A 20,498-nucleotide genomic window follows, 5' to 3' on the forward strand; every position below is an offset into this window, starting at 1 on the left:
GGAGTGAACCTTTTCTATGTTGAGATTTGTCCTTGTCAGCTTAAGAAGAGATCTGCGTCACATTTTAATTCAGGAGAAAGTGATTTAGAGTTTTTCCTGCCGTATTCAGTCACCAGAAAGCACTGGAAGCCAACCAGGGGGTCATGACCTCTTCAATGGGTCATAAGACAAATGTGAAGGCACACACATTAAGTAACGGAACACAGAAGAAGAAATGATCTTATATTTATATTAGATTGGTTAGACTTTTTTTTTTTTTACTAATCTATGATTTTTTTTTTTTTGAGAAATACTGGTTAATAGTTTCCATGACTTCCTTCCAGTCAATAAGAGTGTTGGAGCCGCTGCTTTACAGTGTGACATGAGTTTCGTTATTCTCTAAGTATTGTTCTTTATCTCACACTGTCAGGTGTCAGTCATACTTGAGGCTGTGTGTGGGGGCGTGATGGAAACTGCTTTTCATTGTGCCATTCTCCACACCGCCGTGTGGAAAAAATGCCAAGAACAGGGTTTTTCTTTGGCTGTGGTTCCTCCTGAGTGGAAAGGTGAAATACCTCTGTGGTTCCAGGTGCACTCTGGCCCCTGGGCCTGCAGAGCAAGCGTGGAGAGGCCGACTACTCCTGAGGAATGAGCGTGCCCCACCCACCTCCTTACCCTTTACCTCACACTGTGTTTAGCACTTTCCTCACAACAGCTGGCATATGAGGTTATCGCCTCTTTTTATTTAATGCCGTCTGCTCTGGGGGGTTAATGTAATCGGAGCACCTTCGCATTCAACCTGTTTGTAGGCTACAGTGTTCCCTGCCTGCCTATCTGCAGGAGTGCACACAGCCAACTTCTCTTGCTCAAATGCTCCCCTTAACTGTAGAGGCCTTTGCCAATGCAAATGCATGCAGCAGCACACACGGGGGCTGTTAACGTGAAAAAAAAAGAAAAAAAGAAAGACGCAAAAGTGCACAGCGGCGATTGTCCACAGCTCTTGTTGCTGTGAAGCAAAGTAGGGAAGCTCTTATCAGCGATTCAGTAACCCACGCAGTCAAACAGGAGCGCCGAGTATTTAATGGAGGGCTGTTCTGCGCCAGAGCTCGGCGAGGCCCGGAGACTCTGCAGGAACCTCACCCGAGCCAAAAGCTCCTGTGAGCACAATGTAACCTCGGCTGCACAAGGCTGCTCGGGCCCTTGTTTGCTTTGGATAACATTAAATCTGCGAGTCCCTCACACGCCTTGCATTGCAAACACTCGAACGCCAGATGACCTTTTTTGAGCGATCCAGAACGGTAACCAAACCGTGACCTCCTTGGATTCTGTGCCGTGTCACGTTTTTTAATGATCAGAAAGGATCATTTTGGAGATCCGTATTGTTTTTCACTCTATTTGTGGGCCTGTGGACAAAGATAACAATAATTCTATATTTAGGTGATTTGCGTATGATTTTTAAACGTTCCACAAGAATTACTGCACTGCTTTATCAGCGTGTTGAAACGTGCGAAAACAGGCGTTGGTTGTGAGATCGTTCAGTTTTCTTTCAGATGAGTCATTCCTTGTTGGCTTGAGTGTAGATTTTTCAGAACAAATATATCGGACCTAATGTGCTGCATTGCTGTATTTCTTCCTGTGTTGTTCTCCCAGCGGAGCTAAAATTAGCTCGTCTGTGCCCGGCGTGCTATCATTGGTTCATGTTTAACTCGGTTAGAGCAAACTCTGTCAGCCTGCCTGTCTGTTTGAACTAAAGCCCAGCTCGGTTGTATTTTATCAGCTCATGGGGACTTTTCCATAACGCCTTCCTGTTTAGCTATTTAGCACTCGATTCTGCTTCCTGTTGGGCTCTCTTGTGTCTCGTTCAGATGTAACCCTGATACCGGCCTGTGGATTGACACTGATCAAGTGCCGTGGCATGAAAAGGAAGTGGCTCCGCTCACTTCAGCAGGGTTGCCAGCTTTGTATGAATTGGAGGAATTGTGCATTTTGCATTAGGTTTCTCCTCAGTGGACGGGATGAATGGATGTGCTTGTGCACCTCGGCCTTTGGTGGGATAAAGAGAATGGGAACACTCACAGCTGCTACAATAGAATATATGCCAGCAGACTTCTCTGCTTTAACACCACGCGTGACTTTAAAACTGCAAACAACGAAACACTGAGTCCTAAACGACCCACAGGGACACTTCCTCAAACACTGACCACTGTGACCTTTGACCTCAGAATACTGGTTGCCCTTGCTCTAATTAAACCAAGACTTCTACACCACCAGCACTAGTTTATCACACATTTGCTTTCTTCACTAAACTGATTTCCTGAAGGAGGATTAGTTACTCCAGGACTAAATAAAGTCTGGAATAAAACTCAGATCGATGGATTCTCAACCAGTCTAGTTGAATCATTTTGCTAAATCTTTCCAGCGACGTCGCCGTCAGTCTTCTCAGTTGACTACTAACACACGTCGCTGAAATCGATCTTAGCAAACACATTTTTCACAAAGCCATTTTGAAACCAGGGTGAAATATACCAGATAAAGAACTAGGAAACAGTCCAATGACGAGGCACACTTCATGTCATCAGATATTAGCTGTCCCACCGATGTAGGACGCGACGTGGCAGACGAATAAAGGCTTTTTAACGAGGCCTTTCATGCATGTTGCAGAGTCATGCTTGTTTTGCAACATGTATTCTTGTATCTACTCTAGATATGTGTCGGTTTAACTGAATGTGAACGTGTGATTTTCCCCCTCGCCGGCTGATGTGCACCTCTAAACCAGTCAATGAAACATCTCAGTGTGTTAACTAGTCATTCATTCGCATGCTAAGAGGGGAGGATGTGGGAAACATGGCAGTTATTAGTTACGAGTGTAATCACCCCGACACGGAAACCACGTGGTTTCCTCCGGTGGCGGCGGCCTACACGACGCTCCAGTAACCGACATAGACTTCACAAAGAGGCAACACAATGCTGAAGGCTCGCAGCGTACTTCTACACACCCTTCTAACCAGCTGTCACTGCGTACTATGTGAAAGCGACAGAAATAGATCTTTTTACCCCGGTTTGTCGATACAACGTCGAGACTGAGCGGACCCCCCCGTCCCCCCCGACACCCCGCTGGGCTAGAAAGCAGAGATCAAAGTGACGTTAAATCAGATGAGCTCCGTTTCATAAATATTCAGAGCAGCAGTCCAGATAGTGGGAGAGCTCTCAGGAGATGTTATGATGGTAAACGGAGCCATTGCTTTTTACTTGCGTTTCCAGCTGAGCCTTTCATCCTGCAGGTGGCCAATAGAAACCGTGCCGATTTAAATAATTCTGACCTCTCCTTTTGCAGGCTTGTGGATGACAGGTGTGTCGTCCAGCCTGATGCTGGAGACCTGGCCAACCCGCCCAAAAAGTTCCGAGGTTTGTAGGGATCTGCAAGGTTATATCCACACACGCACATACGCTGTCAAGGCTACTCACTGTTGTTTAACACAACATTGAGGTTTAAGAGAAGCTTCTATGTGTTTAGCTCTCTACAGGCCTCTTGTGGGTAAATAAAGACTCGCCTCAAAAATGCTGTTTCGCCACATTAAGAAGCACCTAATCGGACCCACACCCACAGAGAGAGCAACTCCCGTGTGCCTGAATGCTTTTTGCTCCTCTGCAGATTGCCTCTTCAAGGTGTGTCCCATGAACAGATACTCGGCCCAGAAGCAGTTCTGGAAGGCCAAACAAGGAAAACAGGGAAACAACAACACACAGGGAGACCTGTTTAAGAAGTTGCAGGTATAGAGCTTTTTTTTTCACACATCTGCATGGAGATCTCCCGTTTTTGCATTTGAATCACAAAGCTTTAGTAACTCTCTGTCTCGGTGCTCAGCATGCGGCGGAACTGGAGCAGAAGCAGAACGAGTCGGAGAACAAGAAGCTCCTCGGAGAAGTCGTGAAATACAGTAATGTCATCCAGGTAAAAAACCCCTGAGATCGCTCAAGCAAGTTTACAATGTTACTATTTGGTTTCACTGATTGCTAAACTTTAGGGCAACAGTATATTACTGATGTTGTGTTCTAGGAAGTCTCAGTTGCTCCTCCAGTGAGCAGGCCTCTTTCAATATGCAGTTAAGGTGGAATCGGTATAATAGATTAAAGAATTAATTGTTGTGTTGACACATAGTCAACCAACTCTCCTAACTCCAATAATCAAACGCAACATACCAAACAAGCAATCATTAATCAAGACATGAATCCATAATGAAAATAATAATTAGTTGCATCCTAATATGTCATCGTATAAGAGTCACAGGGTCGGTTTTACTGCTTCTTCTTCCTCCACCACGACTCCTGCAGCATTAACCAGCTGTGGCTCTTCTGTCTCAGCTCCTGCACATTAAGAGCAACAAGTACCTGACGGTGAACAAGCGTCTCCCTGCTTTGCTGGAGAAGAACGCCATGAGGGTTTCTTTGGACCCGGCTGGCAACGAGGGCTCCTGGTTCTACATTCAGCCCTTCTGGAAGCTCCGCAGCGAAGGAGATAATGTAGGTCCCTCCGCTCGCCACCACTCGACATAGTTTGACGTTCCTCTTTGTTACGAGTACAGCAGAGGTCTGACTTTTTCATCCTATACACTCATTGTCCTTCCTGTCCTCCCCCCCCAGTAACATTTCTGATTTTGTCCTTCCCCCTTTGGCTTTAGCATCCTATGGTTAAAGGTATTGCTCTTGATTGTGCATGGTGTGTATTATTAGGACAGATTTAGGATATCATATAAAAAAAAAAGAAGCATGGATGCACCGCCCTCCCTACTGCATGTTAGACTGTTAGAGAGCATCCAGTTGGTTGTTACTTTCTGTCTACCGTGTGTCACTGATGCTGCTTCACCGTATTTAAAACAAGTGTTTTAAATACACGAGCACAGATTTGGAATAAGTGGAAAAAAGCCACAGCGTGCTTGTGTGTGGCTGGTTAACATGAGATACCGCGTAGCATCTTAGCATAGCTGAGCGTAGCATGTTGTGCAAGCGCTCCAAAGACAGGCAGTGAACTTCACCACGTCTCTGTGTGCTGCATTCATGTACACGGTATGAACATAGGTGTTTCACCTGAAGCTCAGCCTGTTGCACATGTCGCACTTTTTAAATAAGGGGGTGTTTGCAGACTTTAGACAAACCCTCCTTGCATGGAAACACTCTTCCTTCCCGTTTCATCCATTTGAACACCTCTGGAAGTTTACCAGCCCGCAGCTCCACCTGCGCTGGGATGTGACTGTGTCTAATTGGGTTCAAGGTGGTGGTTGGAGACAAGGTGGTGCTGATGCCAGTGAACGCAGGGCAGCCTCTCCACGCCAGTAACATCGAGCTGCTCGACAACCCCGGCTGCAAAGAGGTGGGACTAGTTCATCCATATTGTTTGTGTCAGTGCTAACAAATAAAACTGTTTGCCAAGACATTCCTGTAGTTTATCTTACAGTTTTTAATGAATTCATACATCATCTTCATCCTTTAACTGTGTTTGAAATCCTAATTCCTCTGCTTCATGCTGCAGGTGAATGCTGTTAACTGTAACACCAGCTGGAAAGTCACCTTGTTCATGAAGTTCAGCGACTACAGGGAAGACGTGCTGAAGGGGGTACGTTGTTTTTATCGCTTTTAGATCCGTTTCCTCAGAGCAAACGGCGTGCCGTTATCTTGCAGCAGGGTCACGTTTGGCTTGTTTCCCCCGTCAGGGTGACGTTGTGAGGCTGTTTCACGCCGAGCAGGAGAAGTTTCTGACCTGCGACGAGTACAAGAAACAGCAGCACGTCTTTCTCAGGACCACGCTGCGGCAATCTGCAACCTCAGCCACCAGCTCCAAGGCTCTCTGGGAGATCGAGGTAAAGCAGGAAGTGACATCTCGCCTTTTAATTTGAGAACGTCATTGATGCTGTTTTAATAGAATCATTGTTTTTAATTATCATGCCCTGATGACTTCAAGGTCTGACTGCAGCTTATGGACAAAATGGAATTGAAATACATGTGTTGTCCTGTTAGTAAAACCAGACATCCATCAATGACATAAAGACCCGGTTAAAGCCATACACTTTACACAGCTCAGTTTAAATAAATACATGTACTTAAATGTGCAGATTTGTCATAATTTCCCCATCGATTGTACATGCTGTCTGCCGGTCTGCCACTTTAAGATTTTAGATCTTTTTAATCCACCATCTACTGTACCGCATGTTCCTCTTTATCAGCTTGCACTAAGTTGAAGTTCCCGTTGTCCCTCTGCTGTGCCAGAATGTACTCGCATCACCATATCATGTTGTTGCACAAGTATGACAAACATGAGTTCCTGTTGTACTTGGCACACTTGGTGACTGTCATTCTGATAATGCAGTGATGGCTCTGAACTGGAACTCTTGGTTTGTGACTTAAAAGAGCTCATCTTCCGACTGCTGTTTAACCAGTTTTATCCTACTTTAAACAAAAGCACAAACTAAGTGAACGTTGTAACTAAAGTGAAAGCTGTGTTATTGAAGTCTCGCTGCAACATATCAGACCAGTCGAAGGCAAGCAAAGACCGACACTAAATAACATGCAGGAGACGTAAAACGTGTGACTGCTTCCTGTTCTGTACCAGGTTGTGCACTATGACCCCTGTCGAGGTGGAGCCGGTCAGTGGAACAGTCTCTTCCGCTTCAAACACCTGGCGAGTGGGAATTATCTGGCAGCGGAGGTGAGTTTTAATCGTTTTTTTAATCATTGTGTCGGCTATCGCTGACGATGTAGCTGATCCATTCAGTTCGGCTGTATTTGAACAGACTATACAGATATTATACTGCACATTTAATTCCTGTTTAAGGTTTGACCAATTTGTTACTGCATTAAAAAGGTATTGTTGATGTTTTATCTTCTTAATCAATGATAAAGTTCAGTAAATGTCTATGTATTTATTTGTAACATTTTGTTTTAACAAACCTGCATCTCTTCCACGCAGTGAGACATTCGGGTTATTAATTAAATGCAAGGATCAGTGGATCCCTGGTTTGTCTATGCACTACTTTTAGAGAGCAGCTTGCATTAATAAACGTTTTGTTTGAGTCCCCTTCTCAAACGGAGTGTATCTATTTTGCACTTTCTGAATAACAACAGTGGAAGGGGATTGTGGGCGATGTGCTGTAGGTGGCAGTGTTCCCATTGATATGGCCACTATCACCCATCTGCTGTTGAACAGTCTGGATTTGGGGTGACGGGGATGATGATGATGATGATGATGATGATGCTGACAGGATGAGCATGAGAGCTTTCTATATTTGAGGTCACCGAGGTGACCGCTCAGTCTCTCTGCAGGTGAACCCTGAATTCAAAGACGACGCGGCGGAGCCCAAAGGAGAGGTGAGTCGGTCAGACGAGTGCATTCGGCTGTAAAGTCACGACACGCATTTCTCACATTATTGTTAGTTATAATTCAAGACGGCAGCAATGCAGATATAATTTTACAGCATATAGGAGTCAGAACCGACTGAAAGAGAGGACACGTTGGTGAACAGGAAAGAAGATTTTTTTTTTAGTAAGAAAGAACAATTATCTCCGTCGTTCCATACATTATCTGTCCAACTTCAGGTCCTTCTCTGTCTCCTCACCCTTTGCTTATGCAATACCACCACTTCTCTTACACTCACGTACAAACTCTCCATCCAGACACTTCTTTCTTAGTTTCCTCGCACATTTGTATTCCGGCGGTGCAAGAAACACACACACACACAACACACACACTCTCAGCCTCGCACACTCTCTCATGCACATGCTGGCTTTCAGACACACAGGGGGCCCCTTACATAACGTCTGGATGTGGGGGTGCCCTGCGAGCGGGGATGGAGGGGAGGCAGACGTGCTGTCTGCTCTGCTCCACTCGCCTGTGCTAAGCTGGCGGGTGAGTCACTAGCAGAGGGGAGGGAGGTGGAGGAGTGGGAGGATAGAGAAGCTGAGGCGTGGAGGCAGCTCTGGGGAGCTTCCCGTTGACATGCAGAGAACAGTGGAAGAAATTAACCCTCGCCTTTTTGTGTGCTGCATCTGGCTGTAGCAGCCTACGTATCGCAGCGTTTAACACGGAGGAGTCGGGGCTCTCTGGCTGCATCTCCGTGTAGCCTGATGCCTCATTAGTGTAAGAAGCTGTGACTGTACAGTTTCTCTCACATCCGCCTGACTTTTCGAGCAATAGTTTGGCTCATTTCTCTGTGTTTACCTGAGTATTTCTGTGGAAAAGATTTGGCGACTTGACACAAAACATGTCTCATGACTTCTCAGGCTCCCAAAGACTAAATAGTCAAGATGATGATTGATGTTCCCTGAAATGGAAGTTTTGGAATATAGATGGATATACATCTTTTATGAAGTAAATGTGAAGTGTGTTTGCAGTTTAGCACTTCATTATTTATGAATTAATCAGTTATTGGAGGGAAAAATGATTTATGTGAAGCTAGAGTCACATTTATTGTTACAGAATCCTGTTTATTTTTCATGTGATGCCATAATGGAAGTTATATGTTAAATATGTTGGTGGTTGCAACTGCAATAAGGGAATTTGCCTTTTTACTGCGTCGTATTATTAGAAGCAGAATTACAGACATTATTCAATAGCCTGGAACCAGTAAAACATTTTTTTTCTTAAAGTGATTTCTCAACAATGTCAGTCAGACAACGATTATCTGACTGATTAATAATAAAACCTACATTGTGAGTTTTTTTTATGGTTAGTCAACAAATCGCCAATTTGAAACATCAGTTACGGCTCTGAAAACTTCTAATATGCACTCGCAATTATTTTTGACATTTTCGACACCCACCCGTCGTTACAATCAGGTCATGGAGAACAGCTGACAGAATAAACACTAACCAAAGTGATGATTAGTCGCTCCAAGCAAGGTTCATTGACTCTCAGTGGTGTAAACACGACGGTGCCAACCAGCTCTGCATGCGTCCCTCTTTATAGACTGGAACGTGGGCTGAACACGTCTACTGTATGTTTAAAGATCCAACATCCACTGTGCGTATTGATAAACAACTTAACGGTCTGTGCCGTTAGACTGCCGAGGCTCATTCCTGCTTCCCTGCATGTGTGTGTGTTTGTGTGCTGCAGAATGAGACGGACACTTTGTTCCACAAGAGGAAGCATCAGGCAGCGGAGAAGATTGCCTTCACCTTGGTTTCTGTTCCCCATGGGAATGACATAGCCTCTCTGTTTGAGTTGGACGCCACCACTCTGCAGCGGGCCGACTGCCTCGTGCCCAGGTCAGTCCGTTTACATCGTCGTAGTGGTGTTATGTGTATGAATTTTCTTCGTGTCACTTGCTAGCATAGTAACTGACTTACCGAGATCGATGCTTTTCAGTTCCAACCAAAAAATCCCCTGTGATGTAAATAAGCTGTCCCATCGTTTCTTAGAAACTCCTATGTGAGACTTCGGCACCTGTGCACCAACACCTGGGTGACGAGCACCAGCGTCCCCATCGACGCCGAGGAGGAGCGTCCGGTTATGCTCACGGTCTGCACACACACACACACACACACACACACACACACACACACACACACACACACACACACACACACACACACACACACACACACACACGAGTAACACAAAGGTGGATGCATTATTGAATTTCCTTTGGCTGTCACAATAGATCGGCACCTGTCCCACCAAAGAGGACAAAGAGGCCTTTGCTATCGTGTCTGTTCCTCTGTCGGAGGTCAGAGACCTGGACTTTGCCAACGATGCCAGTAAAGTCCTGGAGTCCACCGTGAGGAAGCTTCAGTACGGCAACATCGCTCAGAACGAGAGGAGGTACGGACGCATGAGGCGACGACGCGGCTTACGCAAGGCGGTCTTTCATGATTTCATACCTTTTTTATTGTTTTTGCCTTTTTATAAATATGTTTCAGGTTTGTGACTAAGCTCCTGGAGGACCTCGTCTTCTTTGTGTGCGTGGTGCCAAACAACGGCCAGGATGTTCTGTCTGTGGTCACCTCAACGCCCAACCGGGAGAGGCAGAAGCTCATGAGGGAACAGAGCATCCTCGCCCAGGTCAGCACCAAAGTATTTCCAGGACTCAAATAGGCTTAGGGCCGCTGATGGTTTTGTCATCTCATAGGAGGGCCGTGTCAACATTCTCCTTTTTTTTCCTTACATACCAGGCACGTAGCATTTCCACTGAACAGCACAAAAAATACTGCAATGTCCCTCTGTCTTGAAACAGTCTGTGTTCTCAGTCCACCTTTCCTTTCTGCCTGGAAAGCCACATCTTTGCTGTTTGTGGCAAAACAAAGTGACAAAGCGACACACAGTCAAGGCTGGACATGTGCAGCACCACGACCTCTGCCCTTTGCCATTGTATTGCGCAACAAATATCTATATATATATATATATATATTTATTACAAGGGGTAGTTTAAATTGATATGAAACGAGTATAAAAGAAGAATAATTTAATGTGAAACATGTAATATTTTTGACATCCGTCGTGGGCCGGATGGAGGGGGGGTGGGCTGGTCATGTCCTTACATGTGGGTTTCTGTTTCTCCAGATCTTTGGTATCCTGAAGGCTCCATTCACAGATCAGGGTGACGGTCCGATGCTGAAGTTGGAGGATTTGGGAGACCAGCGCTACTCTCACTTCAAGTACATGTTGAGACTCTGCTACAGGGTGCTGCGCCACTCCCAACAGGACTATCGCAAGAACCAGGCACGTTTCCGCCTTCTACAGTCTAATATTGAGTGATGATTGATTTTGTCACCAGGTTCATTAACACGCTCATGATCACGGGGATGTGGGGGAGTTTAAACATAATGAAAGGCTTTTCTGCCATACTGTGTGATTCTGCACAGCAGCTAGATTCAGCTAGAATCGTGATATCACGTGAAATATAGGGATCATATGTTGCACCAAGCCATGTCAGGCTTCAAGTAACGTATTCAACAAATGTCGTCCAGTAAAAATGCAAAACATTTTCTAGTTACACCTTTTTGAAAATATGAACATATGCTACCTTTTTCTCAATTTAAGTTCTTACAAATTCAATATTTTATGTTTTACACAACCTCAGTTGAGCTTTGATACATTTAAGTGTTTCTTTGTGGGATTTTTTTAACCTAAATTGTTAAGGAGTTCATTAATAAAACCTATTCCCTTGACGGATCACAAGTAGCTCACGTTGAACTCACCATCGCTTCAATCAAAAGTCTTTACAACCCCTTGTCTCCCGTGTCACGCAGGAATATATAGCCAAAAAGTTCTCAATCATGCAGTCTCAAATTGGGTATGAGATCCTGGCTGAGGACACGATCACCGCCCTGCTGCACAACAACCGCAAGCTGCTGGAAAAACACATCACGGCCAGAGAGATCGAGACCTTCGTCAGCCTGCTGAGGCGCAACAGAGAGCCCAGGTCAGACATGTGCACCTGCACAACAATGGACGACCCGAGGGAACAATTTAATAATGTAAAATAAAAGAAAAATCCAACATTGTGCATGAAAATTAGTAGTCATACTAAGACTTTTGCTACAATAATATCAGAAATGTCCTTCCCTATGTCCTAGTGTTTTATTGGACTGCATAATGGCTATATTATGAGCTGTTATTGTGTCTTTCTGCGTTTTATGTCAAAATAAAACACAGTATAAGAGTCATATCTGTCATAAAGCCACAGAATGAAGAAGAGGAGTTTTACATGGAAAACCGAGGGCAGAAAAAGATCATCCACGCTCCCACAATTAGCTCACGTGTTCCTTCATGTCTGCTGAAATCTAACAGATTCCTGGATTATCTGTCTGATCTCTGCGTATCCAACAAGACTGCCATCCCCGTCACACAGGAGCTTATCTGTAAATTTATGCTGAACCCCATCAACGCAGATATCCTCATCCAGACCAAGTGAGTCACACCCTGCGTTATCTGTGTTTACATCAGCAAGTCATATTTCCCTCCTCCACGTTCAAACCTGTACAAACAAACCCATCGAGTACGCTCTTAAGCGTAAGCTGCCTCCTTATATTTTCAGCAGCAGAGTAAAATGTGTGCCATTTTTCTGTTAACTGTTCTACGTCACACTCTCTGCCTCGCCCTCCTTTCTCCCCCCCCCCCCCCCCCCGTCCAGACTAATCCCGAACACGGAGACCACCCTGGAGTCCTCTCTGCTGCAGGAGGAGGTGGAGGAGGAGGAGGTTTGGCTCTACTGGATCGACAGCCACAAGGAGCCTCACGGCAAATCCATTCGCCACCTGGCGCAGGATGCCAAGGGCAACCACAAGATGGATGTAGACATAATCACCTATTACAGGTGACGATGGCATTCTGGTTTTTACTTACGCTGGCACAAAAAAAGGCGAGGGTGTATGCTTCCCCCCTTTTTGTCCCGTCTGTAACACAAAAGCATGTCCCCCCCCCTGCCTCCTCTGTAGGTACCAGCTGAACCTCTTTGCTAAGATGTGTCTGGACCGTCAGTACCTGGCCATCAACCAGATCACCTGTCAGCTCCCCGTGGATCTGATCCTGCGCTGCATGTTTGACGACTGCCTGCCCTACAACCTCCGAGCGTCCTTCTGCCGCCTCATGCTGCACATGCATGTGGACCGTGACCCGCAGGAGGCCGTGGTGCCCGTACGCTACGCCCGCCTCTGGACCGAGATCCCCTCCAAGATCACCATCCACGAGTGAGCTCCCGTCCGCATGATCATTGTGTGTTGCCTGCAGCCGTATGTTGCCTTAGTAACGCTTGTGATGGCGCTTCCCCCCCCAGGTTCGAGTACGAGTCCACCGACACGTCGAGAGACGACATGAAGAGGACGTTTGCTCCCACCATGGAGTTCGTGGAAGAATACCTCAAAGATGTGGTCAGCCAGCCTTTTCCATTTGGGGACAAAGACAAGAATGAACTCACGCTTGAGGTAAAACAAACAGCTCCTTCATCCACATTTATTACCTCACGTACTCTGAAACTGTGCATCATGTATGTGTTTTTAATGCGCCACTGTGGAGGGGTTTTATGACCATGATGTTCCTGCTTCTCCCTTCCAGGTGGTGAATTTGGCTCGTAACCTGGTTTACTTTGGTTTCTATAGCTTTAGTGAGCTTCTGCGTCTCACGCGCACTCTGCTGGCCATCCTGGATATTGTCCAGCACCCACTCACCTTCATGAACAAGCTCAACAAGAGCCCGGAGGCTGGTCAGTGCAGTTAACATGTATTATTTCATCACGATCAACTACTTACTATTAGTGCTTTAAATAACACATGGAACATTTAAAGCTTATGAGTCAAACGGTGTTTAGTTGTTTCTTAATTAAGGAGCTAGGATAATTGAATGGACAAGAGGCCGTTTCATAATATGGGTGGTTAAAGGTTGTAAAAACAAAACATAATTTCAAAGAACAGACACGAGCCCATTGTCAGTAAGCCTGAGGTATCTAGAGGGGAACTATGAATGCAGCGGATAATAAATGTATGCAGGAGCAAGGCTATGCATGAAAGCATTAGGATTTAGAATTGAACTTTGAAAGTAACAGAGGGAGATAGCAGAGGAAGAAAAGAAATGGGGGTACTAGTTTTGCTTTTTAGTTCTTGTTAGAATATTTATTTATTTTTGCAGTTTTACAGCAGATAAAGAAGCCTGGGTGTAGTGGAGCCAAAATATGAAGTAACAGAAATACAGACATGGATACATTTTGGGAAATTCTTAACATAAGTGTCCAAAGTGGCGAATAATAAAGGGTGGTTCGGTTAAATCGACCGGACACAATATATGCAGATGTTTGTTCCACTTGTTTTGACTTTCATGATAAACTTGAGGCTTGAGCTGAAATGTGTCAACTATGCAAATAGATGTAAAGGACAGGCTTTACACACACACACACACACACACACACACACACTAAATGCAAAGTGTGTGAAGATGAATGTTTCCTCGTAGGGAACAATGTCCTGCGTACGATCCACGGAGTCGGGGAAATGATGACTCAGATTATGATGAGTCGAGGTGTGCCGCAGTGCCTCCCAGAAGCCTCTCCGTCCCTGCGCTACGGGAGAGGACACTTCCTGTCGGACAACGAGGACGTCATGGTGATGGACACCAAGCTGAAGATCATCGAGATCCTGCAAGTAAGCGCCACCAACCTTTTAGTCATTTCTGGTGACATTTGTCATGTTTTAAATGTTAGTGTTTGATTCTGTTTTTGTGCTTTTTGTTTCCTGTTAGTTCATCCTGAGTGTGAGGTTGGATTATAGGATCACGTACTTGTTGTCCATCTACAAAAAAGAGTTCGGGGACAAGACGATAACCGACAGCTCTGTCTCTGTGATCGAAATGCTCCCAATCACACGTGCGACTTCATCCTCTCTTTATCCAAGCATTCCTTTTCTTTCTAAATGACGTATTTACTTACCTGTTGTGCACTTTCTTTTGTCTCCAGCTTCGGAACCAGACATAGATGAGATTGCAACCAAAGCAGAGAGCATGTTTGCAGGGAGGTAGGTGAAGCACTCACACAGAGAAATGATGAGACGGTTCCCTAGTCTCTTTGGTAAATGATGCATCCGCTCGCCTGCTTTGCTGTGATCTCAGCTCCGAGTTAAGTGCGGTGGAGCTGGACGACGAGGGGGGCCGCACGTTTTTGAGGGTCCTGATCCATCTCATCATGCAAGATTACCCCCCGCTGGTGTCCGGCTCGCTGCAGCTCATCTTCAAACACTTCAGCCAGAGAGCCGAGGTCCTGCAGGCCTTCAAACAGGTAGCGACACAGCAGTTAAACTTGAACATCCGATACCTTGGTGAGCTGACAAAGTGTGGCATTAGGCACTTCCTGAGTTAATCAGTTTGGATAAGGAGGGTTCTCCAAAGGGCATAACAGCAGTTGTAAACTGTCTCACTAAGAGCTTTCTCAGCTGTATTCTAGAGCTGCCCGAGCTCCCATTTTAACAATCCGCTGACGTTCCAAAGTGGTGCACTGAGACCTCCTGGCAGAGATGTGCTTTCACACATTTGTTCTGTTAATATCTTTATGTCTGGTTTATTTCTCATCAAGTGAGCGTGTGCTTGTGTGTTTTCCAGGTCCAGCTGTTGGTGTCGGAGCAGGATGTAGAGAACTACAAGCAGATCAAGGCAGACCTGGACCAGCTGCGTCTGACTGTGGAGAAGTCCGAGCTGTGGGTGGAGAAGAGCGGCGTCTACAGCAGTGAAGACCTGGTGGTCCGGCAGGGCAAAGAACAGAACATCGAGGTGCTAGTAGTATCCATAAAACACACAAAAAAAAATCACATTTCAGATTTTAGTTTGACATTAAATTCTCTGCAGGAAGTTCCAATATTTTTTCTTAAACATCCCATCAGTCTTTGAGCCGCGCTGTGAAATGTTTGTTTGCTGGAAAGCTGTTTTTCTTGGCATCGTACGAAGGAACAATGAATAATAATGTCTGGAGTCTGCTGTAAATGTGTTTTTATTAGTCAGGCCTGGAACACGAAGTCCGTCATTATTGTTCCTAAAACGCAGCGATAGTGATGATAACGATCTGGGCAGGAACCTTTCCCACCACGCTGACAAATGTTGGTAATTAGAGGCCGGATGTCACGGTTGTTGCATGCCAAAGATAAACCTTTTTGGAGTGAACACATAACAATGGTGGAGCTTTAGTTCACTGTGGCTAACCATGTAACTTGTAAATGTAAAGACTTGTTCTTTTTGCCTTGCCAGGAGGTTGTCCTGAGCCCGGTCCAGGATGGAGACAATAAACCTCAAATCGACAGCAACAAAGCAAACAACTACAAAATCGTCAAAGAGGTGAGCGCCGTGTCTTTATCTCCAGGTTACTCACATCTGTTTCTGTTCCGTCGTGCATCTGTAAGACCCGTGTGTCTGCTGTTCAGATCCTGCTGCGGCTCAGCAAGCTGTGTTATCCCAGTAAGAAGAGTCGTGTGCAGCAGCAGAGGCTGCTGAAGAACATGGGGGCCCACACTGTGGTGCTGGACCTGCTGCAGATCCCCTATGAGAAGGTGGATGACTCATCGTACCTTGCGCAGTGCCCTTGATGTCACGCTGTCTGGCGTTCGGTGGAATAACCGTTTTCTTTTATGTGCTCTCGGTTCTGCCTTTTGTACAGATTGATGAGAAGATGAATGAGATCATGACCCTGGCACATTCGTTTCTGCAAAACTTCTGCAGAGGAAACCCTCAGAACCAAGTTCTGCTTCATAAACACCTGAACCTCTTCCTCACCCCGGGGGTAAAGTCATGTGACCTCTCTTTTCCTGTTATACGAATGAATCAGGTTATCTTCCTCTAAATGACTGAATCACAACTTTTTCACCAGTTGCTTGAAGCCGAGACGATGCGTCACATCTTCATGAACAACTACCTGCTGTGCAACGAGATCAGCGACCGCGTGGTCCATCATTTTGTCCACTGCATCGAAACGCACGGGAGACACGTTCAGTACCTCCGCTTCCTGCAAACCATCGTGAAAGCAGACGGGAAGTACGTGAAGAAATGTCAGGATAAGGTCATGACGGAGGTGAGACTGATTTCAAGTGGACGAGCGTTTTGTACTTTTTATCCGTTCGTTAGCTTGACTGTGTCTTTGCTTTTCTCTGTGCATCCAGCTGGTGAACGGAGGCGAGGACGTGCTGGTGTTCTACAACGACCGCTCCTCCTTCACCGTCCTGCTGCAGATGATGGGCTCGGAGCGAGAGCGGGCGGACGAAGACGGAGCCCTGGCCTACCACGACACGCTGGTGGAGCTGCTGGCCGCCTGCACCGAGGGCAAGAACGTCTACACCGAGCTGAAATGCAACTCCCTGCTGCCGCTGGACGACATTGTCAAAGTCGTCACGGATGTCCACTGTATACCGGAGGTAACGGCTGGACCGTCTTTATGATCTAGATCACAAATATACTTCTATCTCTATTTGATCTGAAAGTAACCAGATTTGTATTTCTTTGCAGGTGAAAACTGCTTATGTGAACTTTGTGAATCACTGCTACGTGGACACAGAGGTAGAAATGAAGGAGATCTACACCTCCAATCATATCTGGAAGCTCTTTGACAACTTCCTGGTGGACATGGCCAGTGTAAGTCTGCCTACATACTTCTCCAACAGTGTTGTGTGTCCAGACGAATTGAGGCTTACTTGTTCAGAAGTTTTACTCGACTTTTGTTTCTGTATTTAAGGTGTGCAACACCACCACGGACCGTAACCATGCCGACTTGGCCCTGGAGAAGTATGTGACGGAGACGGTGATGGCCATCGTCAAGGGTTTCTTCAGCTCACCTTTTTCTGTCAACCACTCCAACCTGCAGGTATTGATTTTCACCCCCAGACAAGCAGGTGAAATGTGTCTGCTCTCTCACCGCACGCCCACATCCTCTGCTAACGTTTAGCTCAGTTACAGTAAAGGTATTTGACATCTTCACTGCACCAGTGCTGGACTTTCTTGGTTCATTTGTATGTTGAGCGCATGCTTGTGGTGTTTCACACGGAAGAATGACTCATGTCTCAGAAGTGTTCCCATCAGGATTATCTCGGTCTTCACTTAAGCCCCTATTTAAAAATACAACATGTCCTCCCCTGTCTCTCTTCACAGACGAACCAGTCCGTCTTCATCAAGCTGCTTCAGTCTTCTTTCAGGATCTACAACTGCACCTGGATCAACTCAGCTCAGAGGGCTAACATCGAGAGCTGTATCAAGTCTCTGGCTGACGTCGGTGAGTGTTTCATCGATGGCGATGGAGGCATTAAAACATTGATTGATAAATGTGTAAAAGTACATATTTTAATGACACTAAACCTTTGTGTCCTTCTCCAGCTAAGGCACGGGCCATCGCCATCCCAGTGGACCTGGACAGTCAAGTCAACACGTTGTCTCTCAAGGTCCATAGCAACATGGTACAGCGGGCGGCCAAGGACTGGAGGATCAGTGCCCGCACGCGACCCCGCAAGGAGACTCTGGGTGGGCCCGACTACAAGAACATCATTGAGAAGCTGCAGGTGTGATTTCTTTTTTGTCTGCAGCTCTAAGACTGCAGAGCTTTGAACGTAATGCTAATGTCATGAACCAAAGTGTTGGACAGTTTTGACCTGATGGTGGTGCTAGATCTAAAAATACAGGATCACTATAGTTCAATTCAGCCATAGGGGGGCATGCGTAGCTCAATACAGCAAACTACCAATACTTGTAAACTAGGCTACATCATCTGGGTACCAAGGCTGTACAACATGTTATGGCACAACAGTGATATTTGTTGAGCTGGACCAAAGTGTCGGACTTTGCCGTCCCTAGAGCCGTGCTGCTGGCGTGGCTCAACATCTCCATGAGTGTCTAAATAAAGAAGGCTTTTCCTGAAAGGGAAAGGGTCTCTCCAGGACGTGATTGACCGAGCCTTCATGTGTGTCTGTCCGTGATGTACAGGGGGTCGTGACCCTTCTGGAGGAGCAGTTCAGTCCGAAGGTCCAGGCAGAGTTTTCTGTGCTGGTGGACGTTCTTCACAGCCCCGAGCTGCTGTTCCCAGAGGCCGCTCGGCTACGCTGCGAGAGCGGAGCGTTCATGTCCAAGTAAGTCCCCGTCCACAACGCGTGGAAGGAACAAACGACACATTCCCCGTGTTTCAAGGCCTGGAGGACCGCTGACATAGCTTCCGTCAGTCTGCCCCAGGGCAGCTGTGGCTACTGTGGTAGTTTACCACCACCGGTATGACTGTGTGTGAATGAATGGAACCTGGTACCCTGTCAGAGCGCTTTGAGTCTCCTGGAAAAAAGCGCCATACAAATCCAATCCATTATTATTATTATTATTATTATTATTATAGCGGTTTAATCTTAGATCAGGGTTTTTGACAGAAGTTGCTGATACCTGTTATTTTTCTGCTGACGTTTAATTTGTGCTTAGTTAAGAATTGGCATGTTAGAAGGTTTCCAGGTTGGAAAAACTAGCATTAACTAAAACCTACTCTGATTAACTACTTCCAACTATTATTATATTCATTCAGTAGTCGTGGAGGCTTTAGAAAAGTCTGGAAACAAAGGCCAACATTTAGTTTTAAATACACTGTCTGATATTCCTGGAGAGCAGAAAAGGAGATTTCACCTGTGATGATCAACAACCATTTGCTATTCAGTGACTGCATGTGTAGGTCACCGCTTTAAGTGATACAGCGCTTCTCTTATTACTCCGTCAGACTCATCAAACACACCAAGAAGCTTATGGACAAAGAGGAGAAGCTGTGCATCAAGATCCTGCAGACACTCCGCGAGATGCTGGACAAGAAGGAATGCTTCGAGGACGCTGTGAGTACTTGACGCTGCATGGGGAGTATGTGACACGAAACAGGGTCTTTATTATATTATGTGTAAGAAAATGATGCGAGTCCGTCGCCGTCGGCCCGTCTTTCAATGTGCCAGCGACGCCGTGCTCCCATCAGCAGTGCGGTGTCGTCCTTGTTTCCCTCCCAGGTCTGTCGGCCCGGAGCCCAGACTCCCCTTCATCAGTATGCTGTGGGCCTTTCTATGTTACATAAGACGGGGAGGCACTTGAGGACACACTGAAAGGGAGAATAGGTGGGAGGGAAGTAAGGGAATGAGGAAGAGGAGGAGGGGGCAAGCACCGAACAAACAAATCAATACTGCAGCGACTGAGGTGGTGGTGGTGGGGGGGCATGTCCTGCTCTCACCCTGCACCCCCGTCTCAGCCAGAGGTCTGGGACGTGAATGACAAGAGTTGGTAGAGGAGTCTTGAGGATGAGGCTGTGTTTGTGCACACCAAGGGGGGGTGGAGGCTGAGAGCCAGAGGGTCAGGTGTGTGATCACCTTTGGGAGGTTTAGGAGAGTTTGTTCCAGCTGTGGTGAGACGAGCCAGTTGAGACTTAATAAGAACCTTTTTTTTTATTTGTTATATCTCAGTTAATCAAACTAAAGATTGTCCTGAAGTAAACCGTGAGAAAGAATGTGTTGCCGTCCTCTGACTCGGTGGCATTTGATGCAACATGGTGATTATTCGGTGGACAATGCAGCGCTAATAAAGGCTGTCATTGTTGCACCACGACATCACGTGTCGGAACAGAACGCATGCATGTGTTTTTACCTTCTCTTTCGGTGCAATCGCATTACTAATACCATCAAGATTAATCTTTTCTATATAATATTGATATATAGTACATGCCAGCCAGTAACTAACAGCTGGATTTTTGGTTTCCCAACTTCTGTTTGCATCTCGTGTCTCGTGTTTTTTCCCTTTTTTTCCAAAAGGCAAACGATTCAACAGTTGGGTGGAATAAAATCAGAGGAATTTAAAGTGGAAAAACAGTCACTTTTTTCTTTTTTTCTTTATTAAAGCGGCTCGGCGCATTCGAGCAGCCAGACAGTGCCGTAACGATATGTGAAATGGCAGTTTGTGTAGGTGTGTGTGAGTGTGCTCAAGCATGTATTTGTGGCCTCTCTTTGTCATATCCCTGTAGTCCTAAGTGTGGAGCTGCAGCCTCACTGCACCGGAGAGAGAGAGAGGGAGAGACGGA

At 46.0% G+C, this 20,498-nt stretch overlaps 1 protein-coding gene across 2 annotated transcripts in view; it reads left to right on the forward strand.

Moving 5' to 3' along the window:
• Positions 1 to 20,498, forward strand: part of itpr2 (inositol 1,4,5-trisphosphate receptor, type 2) — a 46,638-nt gene that overhangs the window by 872 nt on the left and 25,268 nt on the right. Inside the window, exons 2-37 of one of the 2 annotated variants that reach the window (XM_084016667.1) lie at positions 3,314 to 3,384; positions 3,632 to 3,750; positions 3,845 to 3,931; positions 4,342 to 4,500; positions 5,249 to 5,347; positions 5,507 to 5,590; positions 5,688 to 5,834; positions 6,584 to 6,679; positions 7,294 to 7,338; positions 9,083 to 9,234; positions 9,388 to 9,487; positions 9,630 to 9,790; positions 9,889 to 10,030; positions 10,529 to 10,687; positions 11,218 to 11,390; positions 11,759 to 11,878; positions 12,102 to 12,284; positions 12,406 to 12,657; positions 12,744 to 12,891; positions 13,022 to 13,169; positions 13,913 to 14,100; positions 14,198 to 14,321; positions 14,412 to 14,469; positions 14,564 to 14,729; positions 15,050 to 15,217; positions 15,689 to 15,775; positions 15,862 to 15,987; positions 16,095 to 16,217; positions 16,305 to 16,505; positions 16,594 to 16,845; positions 16,937 to 17,062; positions 17,163 to 17,291; positions 17,576 to 17,696; positions 17,798 to 17,979; positions 18,401 to 18,543; positions 19,167 to 19,275. In XM_084016667.1, the coding sequence (XP_083872793.1) occupies positions 3,314 to 3,384; positions 3,632 to 3,750; positions 3,845 to 3,931; positions 4,342 to 4,500; positions 5,249 to 5,347; positions 5,507 to 5,590; positions 5,688 to 5,834; positions 6,584 to 6,679; positions 7,294 to 7,338; positions 9,083 to 9,234; positions 9,388 to 9,487; positions 9,630 to 9,790; positions 9,889 to 10,030; positions 10,529 to 10,687; positions 11,218 to 11,390; positions 11,759 to 11,878; positions 12,102 to 12,284; positions 12,406 to 12,657; positions 12,744 to 12,891; positions 13,022 to 13,169; positions 13,913 to 14,100; positions 14,198 to 14,321; positions 14,412 to 14,469; positions 14,564 to 14,729; positions 15,050 to 15,217; positions 15,689 to 15,775; positions 15,862 to 15,987; positions 16,095 to 16,217; positions 16,305 to 16,505; positions 16,594 to 16,845; positions 16,937 to 17,062; positions 17,163 to 17,291; positions 17,576 to 17,696; positions 17,798 to 17,979; positions 18,401 to 18,543; positions 19,167 to 19,275 (4,948 nt within the window). The remainder of the gene's footprint in view (positions 1 to 3,313; positions 3,385 to 3,631; positions 3,751 to 3,844; positions 3,932 to 4,341; positions 4,501 to 5,248; positions 5,348 to 5,506; positions 5,591 to 5,687; positions 5,835 to 6,583; positions 6,680 to 7,293; positions 7,339 to 9,082; positions 9,235 to 9,387; positions 9,488 to 9,629; positions 9,791 to 9,888; positions 10,031 to 10,528; positions 10,688 to 11,217; positions 11,391 to 11,758; positions 11,879 to 12,101; positions 12,285 to 12,405; positions 12,658 to 12,743; positions 12,892 to 13,021; positions 13,170 to 13,912; positions 14,101 to 14,197; positions 14,322 to 14,411; positions 14,470 to 14,563; positions 14,730 to 15,049; positions 15,218 to 15,688; positions 15,776 to 15,861; positions 15,988 to 16,094; positions 16,218 to 16,304; positions 16,506 to 16,593; positions 16,846 to 16,936; positions 17,063 to 17,162; positions 17,292 to 17,575; positions 17,697 to 17,797; positions 17,980 to 18,400; positions 18,544 to 19,166; positions 19,276 to 20,498) is intronic. The other variant, XM_084016668.1, reaches the window with a different exon arrangement.

The sequence above is a fragment of the Eutrigla gurnardus genome (genome assembly GCF_963514095.1).
Source record: "Eutrigla gurnardus genome assembly, chromosome: 9".
Lineage (NCBI taxonomy): Eukaryota > Metazoa > Chordata > Actinopteri > Perciformes > Triglidae > Eutrigla > Eutrigla gurnardus.